The sequence below is a fragment of the Euwallacea similis genome, chromosome 13 (assembly GCF_039881205.1).
Source record: "Euwallacea similis isolate ESF13 chromosome 13, ESF131.1, whole genome shotgun sequence".
Classification (NCBI taxonomy): Eukaryota; Metazoa; Arthropoda; class Insecta; order Coleoptera; family Curculionidae; genus Euwallacea; species Euwallacea similis.
Genome location: NC_089621.1, coordinates 3,474,599 through 3,485,154, shown reverse-complemented (window position 1 = coordinate 3,485,154; position 10,556 = coordinate 3,474,599). Strand labels below are relative to the sequence as shown.

Genomic DNA, 10,556 nt, shown 5'->3' with positions numbered 1-10,556 from the left:
GCAAAATACAGTTAAATAACTCTTGTCATTCACGGGAAATGAAAAATAGCAAGTAAAAAATTGGAAAATTTTCGAAAGGAGAAAATTTGTATTTTTTGCTATTTTTCAATCTGTCATCCTAATTATCTTGAGGATATATATATGCACAAGTTAATTGAAGAGACTAGGTATATTCGTATACAAGTAACTCATTTACCAACTTAATTTTGACGCAATTTAGCACTTGAGGAATCCTAGTGTGCACCCAATGACCCAATAAAAGTCTGTTGCATGACTTGCGCCCATTGAAGCGCATTGAGATCTCTAGTAAAGCCATATATAATTGAACCATTTAACTTTCTTTGTCTATTTTTCTTTATTTGTCTGTTAAGAAAATAATCGTGGGCAGCAAGCAATTAAAAAAGGTACGGCATTAATAACAATAATTTGCTTTTAAACTGAAATTGGGTGACGTTTTAACCCAAACTAAACTGTAATTCATTAATCATTAACCGATATTTTCCCATATTCAAAGAGCAAGGTTTAGTTCATGACTCCTACAATGAATCCATATAGGACTGCAAATCCGATAACTACAGCCTATATACATTCCTTACTTATGATTATTATACCTTATTTATTTGCACATATAGTCATTCTTCGCCTATCTTATCTAAATGAGCTAACTCCGAGTCAGTGTTTGCTTTTATCTCCGCGACAAGTGTTTCATTACGCTTCCTCTGTCTCAAATAAATGCGTTTTTATATATAAGGTAACAAGTGAAATACAGGTAGTAGGACAGATATTTATATAGTCGATAAGATTGGTGGATAACTTTATTCATCAGCACGACCCATTGATATGACCAATATGTTTGTTTAATCCATTTTGATTCACTTTGTCTATAGGCAAGTATGATGTTCCAGAAAAAAAAGAATGTATCATTTTTTGCGTCAACATTTATTGCACTATTACCATTATATCTAGGGATTTTTTTTGGCATTATTTACGACAGGAAATTGTTACAATATCAACTACTACATACAATTAAATTATTAAAGCTCCCAGTTTCCTAACATTAACACAAGTAGATTTCTTAAATTATGTCAACAAAAATTCAACAATAAGGGCCCATAAAGGCACATTTTAAACCGACTAGTAAAAGCCACATTAATTTCTGTTCTAAACATTTAAATGGCAACTGTGTTTATTATGGCATTATTATGAACACATTCTACTTCTGGAATTACGGAGGCACAAGCAGTTCGTTGCCGTTCGAATTAGGAGTGTAATTCCGATCCTCAGCTTCCAGCTTCAGAAACAGCTTTATGCTGCATACTACCCCCACAACTTGTAAAACGCTGACTCCCAATGATACTGCACACATTATCCATAAGCTTAACTTCAGGATGGACGCAATTTTGTCCTCACATCCCTGAAAAGTATAAAAGAACTGTTTGGAGGGATTTGAAGCGTTGTGAGACACATTACAGCATAGAATATGTTGGAAGGGTGATCGCGTTTTCCGCACAAAAATGATGGAGTTTTGCAGCAGGAATCAGGAACTTTGTTCAAAATCCCCGGAGAGCCTTTAATCCACCTGCTGTATTGCCAATCGGAGAAGGTTTCAGCACCGCAGCAATGCAGCTTAAAAATACCAATTCGGTACTATTCTAAAATTCTATCAAATCACTTACATTGGTTTGAATAAAGTCTATAGAATCCGTTTTGGAATTTCTGTTGTAATTTTCCAGAAAGGAGGAGTTAAGCTTGAGATTGACATCGTCGTTAATGCTGTGTTGGTGAAAGTAGGCCAAAATAGCCACTAACGACTCCAAGAGGAATATCAAAACCAGTACTAAAATAAACTAAAATGTTTGTTAATGCCAATGCCTGTTGTCATGTTAAAAAACAAACAAAACTCACTACAAATATCAATTTAGTCCTATTCTTTGGTATGGCACAAAACCCGAATATAAAGACGCAAATGACTAGACATCCAGTGATGATGAACAGATACAAGACTGCTGAATACATATTCAGATCTGCCACTGTAAAGTAGTGGTAGGTTTCCAGGTATTTCCATACTCCTACTGTAATGATGGCGATTCCAGTTAACTAAAAATCATCAGATAATCATGGGAATATTAGATTGAATCCAAAGGATTACCAAAAATACAAATTGGTAGGCGTAGAGAATTGCTTTGATAATGGAGACACGGCAACACCCGTCGTCGGAACTCATCTTCGTTCAATTATTCCAAAGCTAAAGAGATTACATTATAATAATTCGTTGGTTTTACATTAGGCTGGAAGAAATTTAGAATTTAGTATCTACACACTTGGAATATAAAGGAATAAACTTTATGACTATGGAGACACAGTTTCAAATTGATTTTTCTACAACTTAGTTTTGGTAATTCGCAATAAATCAAACTGTGTTTATTACTCTCGTGTGTGGATATTTGATAGACGGGTTGCTAGCATGTTACGCGATAATTTATAATTTTTGATGGGCTATCTATAACGAGTTTTATTATTTTTGTTCCTATACCTTCATTAGGTATTTAAAAAATCAAAGCCGGTTTATTCAACCATTAAAAAGCTCATTTTATAGCAACATGATCGATTCTTTTATATTTTCCTCTGTAGAAGACCTAATCCAGCAATGAAAATTTAAAATTTCGACAAATCTCTCCCAAAAACGGAGGTTGAAAATTTGTGTTTTTTTAGAAAAATTAAATAATTAATAATAAATCAGAACAGAGCGTTACTTAATTTGTCCTTCCTTATAGAAATTATTTTGTTAGCAAAGTTACCAGGGGCTTGAAAAATCATGGCTAACCAACCTAAATCTCAACAATTTAGGAGATAACCATAATAATCGCACTGCCCTGCAGATGTAAGGTTTTTGCTCTAAAATCGCAAACCTTTCAATCTGTTTTTATTCTTCAAACGTTCTTGATTACTGTTTCATTCGCCCAATTGATAAAATTATACACCAATAGAAGAAAAAAATTCACGATGGAAAAATGTAGGGACCATCAAGGTCCCTTGGCTATCTCTAGTATTTTATCAATTTTTTTATTAACATGTCGTCCATATAGAATTATACTGTCGTATGTACATTTAACCTGTATCAGAAACAATGAGGTCCAAATATTTAACTGTACTATTACGATTATTATTATTATTTAATGACTACGTAATTCCAAATTTTTTACATTAACAAAGAAAAAATTTATTACATACGATATTTTTTATGAAGCTTTAGTGTTAGACTCTTCAAGAAAAAAAGAAATATCAGTTTTCAAGATTTTGACACTTACGACAGTATAATTCTATATAGACGATGTGTCGATAATCCTAGTTATTATTGTACAATTTTAGATTAATTTGATTTCTTTTCTAGTACATCCTAGTTTGAAAAAGAGTTTAAAAGCCGCACATAAAATATAAGAAAAGACACCAAAGATTCAATTTAAATTTATTATACAAATAGAAAAAGGTGTTCGTCAAAAAAGACCTCAAGTAGGCGTTTAAAATAAAAAATATGTCTTAGATAAATTTATCAGCTGTTATGTATTTATCATATGTTTGATGATAACGAGCAAATGGCTTAATTAACGCCCTAAATTTGTAGGTCACCACCTACTATGAGTTTTTTAAGTGATCACCCATTATAATAATTATAACAATAAAATGTACAGTCCTATAAAAAGAAGCTGTTAAAAGTAAAGAAGCACTTCCGGTTGCTCTTTTAAAGCTTGTATGGTATAAATTCAGAATTGCCTAATTTCAAAAATAATATTCTAATAGTCTTATCAGCATAATAATACCGTTAGTCGACGTTTCTCGAGATCCGTGGACTAATAAAATTATCTCATCAAGGGAAAATAATAACAATAATGAAATGACGAATATTTACACGTTAATAATTGATTAAAGATTTGGAATACAATTGTTACAACACAGTAATAACCAAAACTATTGGTATCCATTTTTAAATAAGAATATTATTGATATTAAGCCAAAACAAATAAAATTATTCATAAAATACCGTTAACTAATCAAGCTAAGATTTCTTGTTTATTAAAAAAAACGATATTCAAAAAAAATGTATACTTAATATTTTCAGGCTCGACTAGGAAAGAAATAAATAAATTTTAGGCAAAAATTCCTCTCTCCTTGTTCTTATATGGCCCCTATTTTGTTAGCCATCAAAACATGGCTTTTCTCAGAAATTTTACTCAAATTGATCCAGAGTTTCCTCAAGTTTGGCCACAACTTTCTTATAAAAGTTCACCTGCTCCCGCAAAAAGTCTTTCAGAGCCCTTTTCAAATCATTATCGCGTTCCTGTTGAAAATGACTCAGTTCCGCAAACACCGTATAAGTGATCACGTCAGAACGTCGTCTGACATCAGTCAGCGCCATTTGCAACATTTGATTGTTACGCTCACACTCTTTCTTTTTTTGTTCCGCCATTTTTTGCATCTGTAAAATGTTAGGCAGGTGCGAAGTTACACCTTTGTAAATGTATAACCGGTCATACAGCGGTTCCCAATCAATTTTCCCTTGTGACTTGAACATCATTGCTATTACTGAATATGCGGCTCCGATATTTTTCACATCTAAAACAATATTGACAAAAGCCGATAAGGAAGAATTTTCAAGGTTTAAACTTACCTATCGAGGCCTTTGAGAACATGCCTTGCTGGCCATGCTCAAAGGCACTCCCAAGCTCTGCAAAAGCCTGACCTATACGTCCAAACTCCCTTTCGTACATAGAGAAATTTTTCTTCTGCTGATCTTGCGCCAAGTTCATTAATCCCCTAATGGACTGATCCATTTTATCGATGTACTTTATATTTTCATCTATTTTAACCTCAATTAATGATTGCATGATTTCTTTTTCTGGGGCTTCTATGCACAGGCAAAAATTTGCACCTATTAACTGATCTCTTTCGGCGTTTCTTTTACCTAGAAAATCAACAGAAATGATTTTGTTGATAGTTTTTCTTGTACAAACCCTGTTTCCATTGCTTCTCATCAGTGCACGTCAAAAAATGAACCCATACATCACAAGTGGACAAAATCGGATGGCGGCACATATAATTAATGAATTCTTGCAGTTGAGCCCTACGGTGTTCCACAAATTCCTCAGCATATCTTCCAGAAACCTACAAAAAATCACCCTGAAATCACAGAGGTTATACTTTATAATAAAAATAGTACCTGTTTGTCAGGTAAAGGTGGAATGGCAATTAAATTAAATTTCTCCAATAACCGATCATGTAGCCAATCAAAATGTTTATATCTCCTAGAAACTTCAATACCGGTGAAAGAGGGTGTTAGCTGATAAGCTATAAATGACTTTAAACCTCCCATTTTAGTAGCTTTCTTGGGAGAAGCTATTTGAACTGTATATGGGTTAGTAATATTTTCCCATCGCCCCAGTTGGTCGTCGCTTTCCCGGTATATTTGCCACCTTCTAGATGCGGTACTAGCTGAATCTTTGGTCAACCCTAGAAGATTTTATATTTTAGTTCCAATTATTCCCTTACTGAAATGTTGAGGAAAAATACCTAATATATATCCCTCCAAACCACTGCGAACTGCACTTGAAAATATGTTGTAACTTTTTTTTGTTATTGTGCCTTTATTGTCACCCATAGTGCTTCCACTCAGTGAAATAGCATCACTTTGGGTACTTTGTCTGTTGTAAGAATATTGCTGGGTGTAGTTTTGGTTTTGCTCATTATTGCCTTAAACATGAAAGACCCTGTCAGCAATTACTATTTTGAATATTTTATCAACAATTAAAATAACCTTTATTGCCTAAATGGAGTTGGACAAGTTTAGAAAATACTGTGTATTATAAGGTGTTATATCTTAACAAAATTACAAAATGCATATAACATAATTATGGATTTTTTAAAAATATATTAAGAGTAAATTGTTTGGAGCCTGTAACTAATGTTGTCATTGATGTGCCAACTTAAATCACTTAATAATATTCAGTTTAATATTGAGAAGTTAGAAAATTATGTTACATTTGCCACCTTCTTGAACTTAAACAACTTGAATGAGACATTACCTAAGGAAAATTTTCACCTCTTTGTTAATCAAAAAGAAATAATCTTGGTATTTTTAAAATAATTTAGCAGTCACTTAGGAAAAGATTAGATTCATGCTTCCTAGGTGGTAGTAGAAGAGTGTTGAATTTATTTTTAACATTGAAAAGAAAGATAAAGAGATAGCTTTAAGGTTGATCCCAATGATAGCCTGCTGTTCTGTTTTGCTGATAAGGATTAATACAATTTAGTTCATTGTTTCAAAAAACACCTATTGCTTGCATTGAGCTTTGTATTTAATTTCTCAATTTTACCTTTTTCAACAAAATATTACATCATATTTTACTTACCATATAATTCAGCTTTTGGAACATAATTGCTATTATTACTATGTGCGGGTGTTTCGTAAGTATTATCATCATCCCATTCATCCCAGTCATCATCATCATTTTGTGGAGCATTGTCAGGTTCCTGATTGGCCCCTCCTGATCCGCCCCATCCAGCCTGGTTTGGCAAAGCTGGAGGGGGTATATTTGGAGGTCCTGAGTCTAGTTTTTCCACATAGGCCTCTGGGAAAAGGCCTGATTTGCCACTGCAGTTAAACACATATTCATTTAAGTAATCATATTATAGGTTGTCAACCATCTGCATGAATCATACTTACTTGGGGTTAATACCTTCCCACCAACCATCTCCAACATCAGTTCTGGAAACCGTAAGCACTTCTCCTGCTGTAACAGACATTTCGGCAGTGCCTGGTTCTCCTTGGAAGTCATATAACACTCGGACTTTGAAAGTCGACATTTTGCACAAAGTTCTTTGCCCCAATAAATTTTAGTTATGTGTGGGTGTCTGGAGATTTGGGGCTTTTAGATGTGAACGTTTGCCTTGCAAGCGTATTACCTCAAAAGGTTTATTAACAGCGACAATTTCCTTGATTGTTGTTCTGGCACTGGTTTATACGAAAAAGGAAAGCATTTTGCTTAGGAAGCAACGGAATTCCGGAAAATATGATTTCAATAAAACAATTTTGATAACAAAAAAATTTTTTTAATTGATGACACATTTGTATTCTGACATGTAATGTGAATCTGACACATAACATATGGTTTTGCATACACACCCTTTTGATTCTGCTTTTGTTGTATGGAGCAGTTGGAGTACGTCATGCTTCTTATCTATTGGTTAGAATCAGGTCATATGATCAATGACGAAGATAAAAAAGTAGGCCAACGGGAAACAGGGATCTCGTAATGAGTAAGGTATCGTTTGGCTATTCGTGGAAAGATGGCGTTTGAGGATATTTAAATTCCAAATAGATTTTTGGCGGAAAAAATGTAAGGCTTTAAGTCTTATTTTTTATTGGTATTAAAGACGAGATAACATTGAGGATATCTCCAAAGTAGCATGAATTGAATGATGAATTTATTGTGAAATTCACCATCATTTTAATCTCAATACTTAATTGTTAGTTACTCAGGCCTTGACCTAATTTCTCTGATTAACGGATGTTGCGTAAAAAAATTCAGTCTTCACACTGAGGCGTTAACAAACCCTGATTATTAATTTTACATATCCTACTCTGAGCCGCATATGGTGTGAGTGAGCATAAAAAGTCGTTAAGATGTATTTACCGTCGATCAAAAAAGGAGAGATTTTGAACCATTCGCTAATAAACCTGCGTCCAAGCTAAAGATAACTTGTTGGAACCCTCAAATAATCCTATTTTTATTCGTAAGCATTATTTCTGATTTATTTTTAATCGTGTTTTAACTGACGCCTTTTGCATCGTTTTTAAGGAAAATCTAATATTCTAAATTCTTCTGTACATTCTCACTGGAGGACACGAAACTGGGCAGGGACCTAAATAGGTCAGGCAAACTATTTTAAAACGCTATAACATTTGAAGACGGGTCGAGGATAGTGCGCCCAGGTAAAAATGCCAGGAGAGTGGGCGGACCCGTTAGAAATGTCGATTTAATGCCATTATCATTCGAATTTCGAAGGCTATCAAATGATGAGGAAATGCGTATCTTCTGGAAAACTTTAGTCCGGGACTAAATCAGTGAACAGTCTTTATTTTCACTTTAACATGAACTTGATACTTTTCGCAATCTACTCATTTAAATTCTGGTGAAGTCCTTCATCACCAACTAAAATTAGGTTCAAATGGAAAATATTTAATGCAGCCGCAGTGTTGTTTATTAACGAATGGTAATCACGGCGTATACTTGCAATAACAGAATACGAAATTCAAGGATAAAAATATATAATTTTGTGGAGTTGACCCTCGTCGAAGTCATTATTACTATTAGCAATAAAAGTTATTGACAATGTTGTTAGTGATAGCGAGCGAAGGTAAAACGTTCAATGCGTTACCAAACATTGAATTTTTGCTGATGGTACTTAAATTACTCCTACCATACGTTTTATACGAACTCCCACGAGCTGCACCTGTATCAATTATCAAAGTAAAAACATTTTCTTATGTCTTATTATAGAAAAAAAGATCAAGGCTTTTACGCGGCCCACCTTTTTGCCGGTGGTGAGAAAAGTGCCACTTTTGTTGCAATTTCTATTTAAACACATATTATGTTTAATATAGACTCAATGAAACTGCATCCCGCGGTCAAACAAATACGCTCATAAATCATGAATGCGGAAGCACAATAAAATACGTACCATACTTCTAAAATTACTCACTAATCTCGAACAAGTAACCCATTGGTCTGCTAGAGGTTCACTCATTGGTCTACAGAACTACAACGTGATGCGCCGCACATTCACAAAAATCACAGTTTTTCAGTGACACTCACTGTGAGTTCACTGAGTCGATTGCGCACAGTCAGATTTTGTGAGAAATCGATTGTCTCTTAGATAAATTCGTTCGAAATGATCCAAAATTAGAAGAAACTAACGAAATGCCGTGTTTCCTAGCGGACCTCCGCGCTGACATTGATATTTTCAAACGTGACTACGAGTTTGAAGCGCTTGTTTGCGCTTTATTAGTCCGGAAGTTTTTGATAGAAATTTCGTTGATCTGCCGTATGATTATTCAGCCAGCATTGAATTTGATCAGCGGATCTTGACCTTCATTCGTACTACAATTGATTTTCGGATCTTAAAGGCAAATAACAATCGTATAAAAATGAGTATTTCCCGTAGTTGCTGATAAAAATGAAAGCGTGTGGGTAGAGTCAATCAAGCCAATTGCTAAATCAGCACACCACACATTTGTCAGCATTCTTAAGACCGCCTTTACCATATTTGATCTTCTTAGTCTTAATGTCGTGTTCTAATTCGTTTCAAATGAACGATTCACTTTGAGTTTCTATTAGCGTTTGTTGATGTCTGACTTCAAAGAAGGATCGAAATAAATATAATAGTTTTACGTCAAGAATATTCTTTTTAGGCTTCTTATTGTGATTAGATAAGTGTCTATACGAGAGATGATGTACATATTATTTTGCGAAAATCCTGTATCATTCACTCAATTAAAATAAATCTGATTTGTGTAGCATCTTAAACAAAAATTTTAGATGTGGACGATTGTATATCCGAAGTTTCTGCAAAGGTTTTCGTCTTCAAACCTTCGTATCGTTATGAATTTAACGTGAAGTAATTTTTTATCTCATTTCAGGCGTAGGTAATCCTCTTTACCTCAATTTTGCCGTTTTTTTAAAGTATTTGTAATATTTCAATTCTTATGTGAATAAGTTAAAGAAATTTTAAAGCCAGTTCATGGGGTTTTTGAGTGCCCTTATCTAACAGTTTCTTATCAATTTCGAAAATTTCCTCTTCCAACATCTCGGGAATCCCTGAAGTAATTTAGTTATAGAATATATTAAAACGTATCATCTCTATGAGAGTTTTTGATTTTTTCGAAGTGACCTCTATTGCGTTCGTCCTTTAATTTCAGCACAAATCAATACAGAATAGTGCTTTCGATCGGATTATATTGCTCACAGAAAAGCAGTCTTTTTGTCAACCTGAACTAATCTTAATGTTTAACAATAGATGACTGTGATAAAGGTATATATCTCTATAAAAAATCTCTATATCCGAATTCTTATTCATTGATCCTAACAGAAAATAAGAAATAAATTGGAACAAATGCTAATTTGCAGGAGGCATTTGAGTACATATTTATCATGTAATTTTCCTTTGAAATTAGAATTTTAAGCGTTTTGTGAAAAAATCTATGTCCAACCTTTAAAGATAGGTTCTTTATCTCTGTTTGCTTGTGTAGCTCCCAAACAGTGCTTAGTTCGAGGTATTTGGGATTAAGAAAAATGTAGAGTATGGAAAAACTTACAATCTAGCAAAAGAAAAGAGAAGCATAATGTTATGGTTCTCAAGAAATGTCAGAAAAAGTGGAAAAGTTTAAAATCAACTTTGTAGCCGTATAACTCGTCACTAATAGAAATTCAGATTTGGATTAAAGATCATTATACCTTTAGCTCCTTTTATCTACCTTAAGTTGAATTTATTTTGTCATATGT

At 33.7% G+C, this 10,556-nt stretch overlaps 2 protein-coding genes across 3 annotated transcripts; both read right to left on the bottom strand.

Moving 5' to 3' along the window:
• Positions 1 to 945: 945 nt before the first annotated feature.
• Positions 946 to 9,029, bottom strand: LOC136413333 (CD151 antigen-like). Of its 2 annotated transcripts, none has more exons than XM_066396839.1 (6): positions 8,737 to 9,029; positions 2,150 to 2,288; positions 1,906 to 2,097; positions 1,677 to 1,847; positions 1,471 to 1,626; positions 946 to 1,414 (listed from the first exon to the last, which is right to left on the bottom strand). In XM_066396839.1, exons 2-6 carry the CDS (start codon positions 2,222 to 2,224, stop codon positions 1,226 to 1,228), a joined length of 783 nt encoding a protein of 260 aa, XP_066252936.1. In that variant the 5' UTR covers positions 2,225 to 2,288; positions 8,737 to 9,029; the 3' UTR covers positions 946 to 1,225. The 2 variants fall into 2 exon arrangements, with proteins under 2 accessions (XP_066252936.1, XP_066252937.1); XM_066396840.1 differs by having other exon boundaries at positions 2,150 to 2,245.
• Positions 3,492 to 7,253, bottom strand: SH3PX1 (sorting nexin 33-like protein SH3PX1). The gene is made up of 7 exons (XM_066396837.1): positions 6,719 to 7,253; positions 6,405 to 6,646; positions 5,566 to 5,745; positions 5,216 to 5,505; positions 5,010 to 5,160; positions 4,667 to 4,960; positions 3,492 to 4,611 (listed from the first exon to the last, which is right to left on the bottom strand). Exons 1-7 carry the CDS (start codon positions 6,856 to 6,858, stop codon positions 4,226 to 4,228), a joined length of 1,683 nt encoding a protein of 560 aa, XP_066252934.1. The 5' UTR covers positions 6,859 to 7,253; the 3' UTR covers positions 3,492 to 4,225.
• Positions 9,030 to 10,556: the final 1,527 nt, after the last annotated feature.

Coding starts and splice junctions, on each gene's coding strand:
- SH3PX1 (XM_066396837.1), bottom strand. CDS start 6,858: ATGTCGACTTTCAAAGTCCGAGTGTTATATGACTTCCAAGGAGAACCA. Junction 5,746..6,404: donor TCCAAAAGCTGAATTATATG/GTAAGTAAAATA, acceptor TTCATGTTTAAG/GCAATAATGAGCAAAACCAA. Junction 4,612..4,666: donor GTTCTCAAAGGCCTCGATAG/GTAAGTTTAAAC, acceptor ATATTGTTTTAG/ATGTGAAAAATATCGGAGCC.
- LOC136413333 (XM_066396839.1), bottom strand. CDS start 2,224: ATGAGTTCCGACGACGGGTGTTGCCGTGTCTCCATTATCAAAGCAATT. Junction 1,848..1,905: donor GGACTAAATTGATATTTGTA/GTGAGTTTTGTT, acceptor CAAACATTTTAG/TTTATTTTAGTACTGGTTTT. Junction 1,415..1,470: donor CTTCCAACATATTCTATGCT/GTAATGTGTCTC, acceptor TATACTTTTCAG/GGATGTGAGGACAAAATTGC.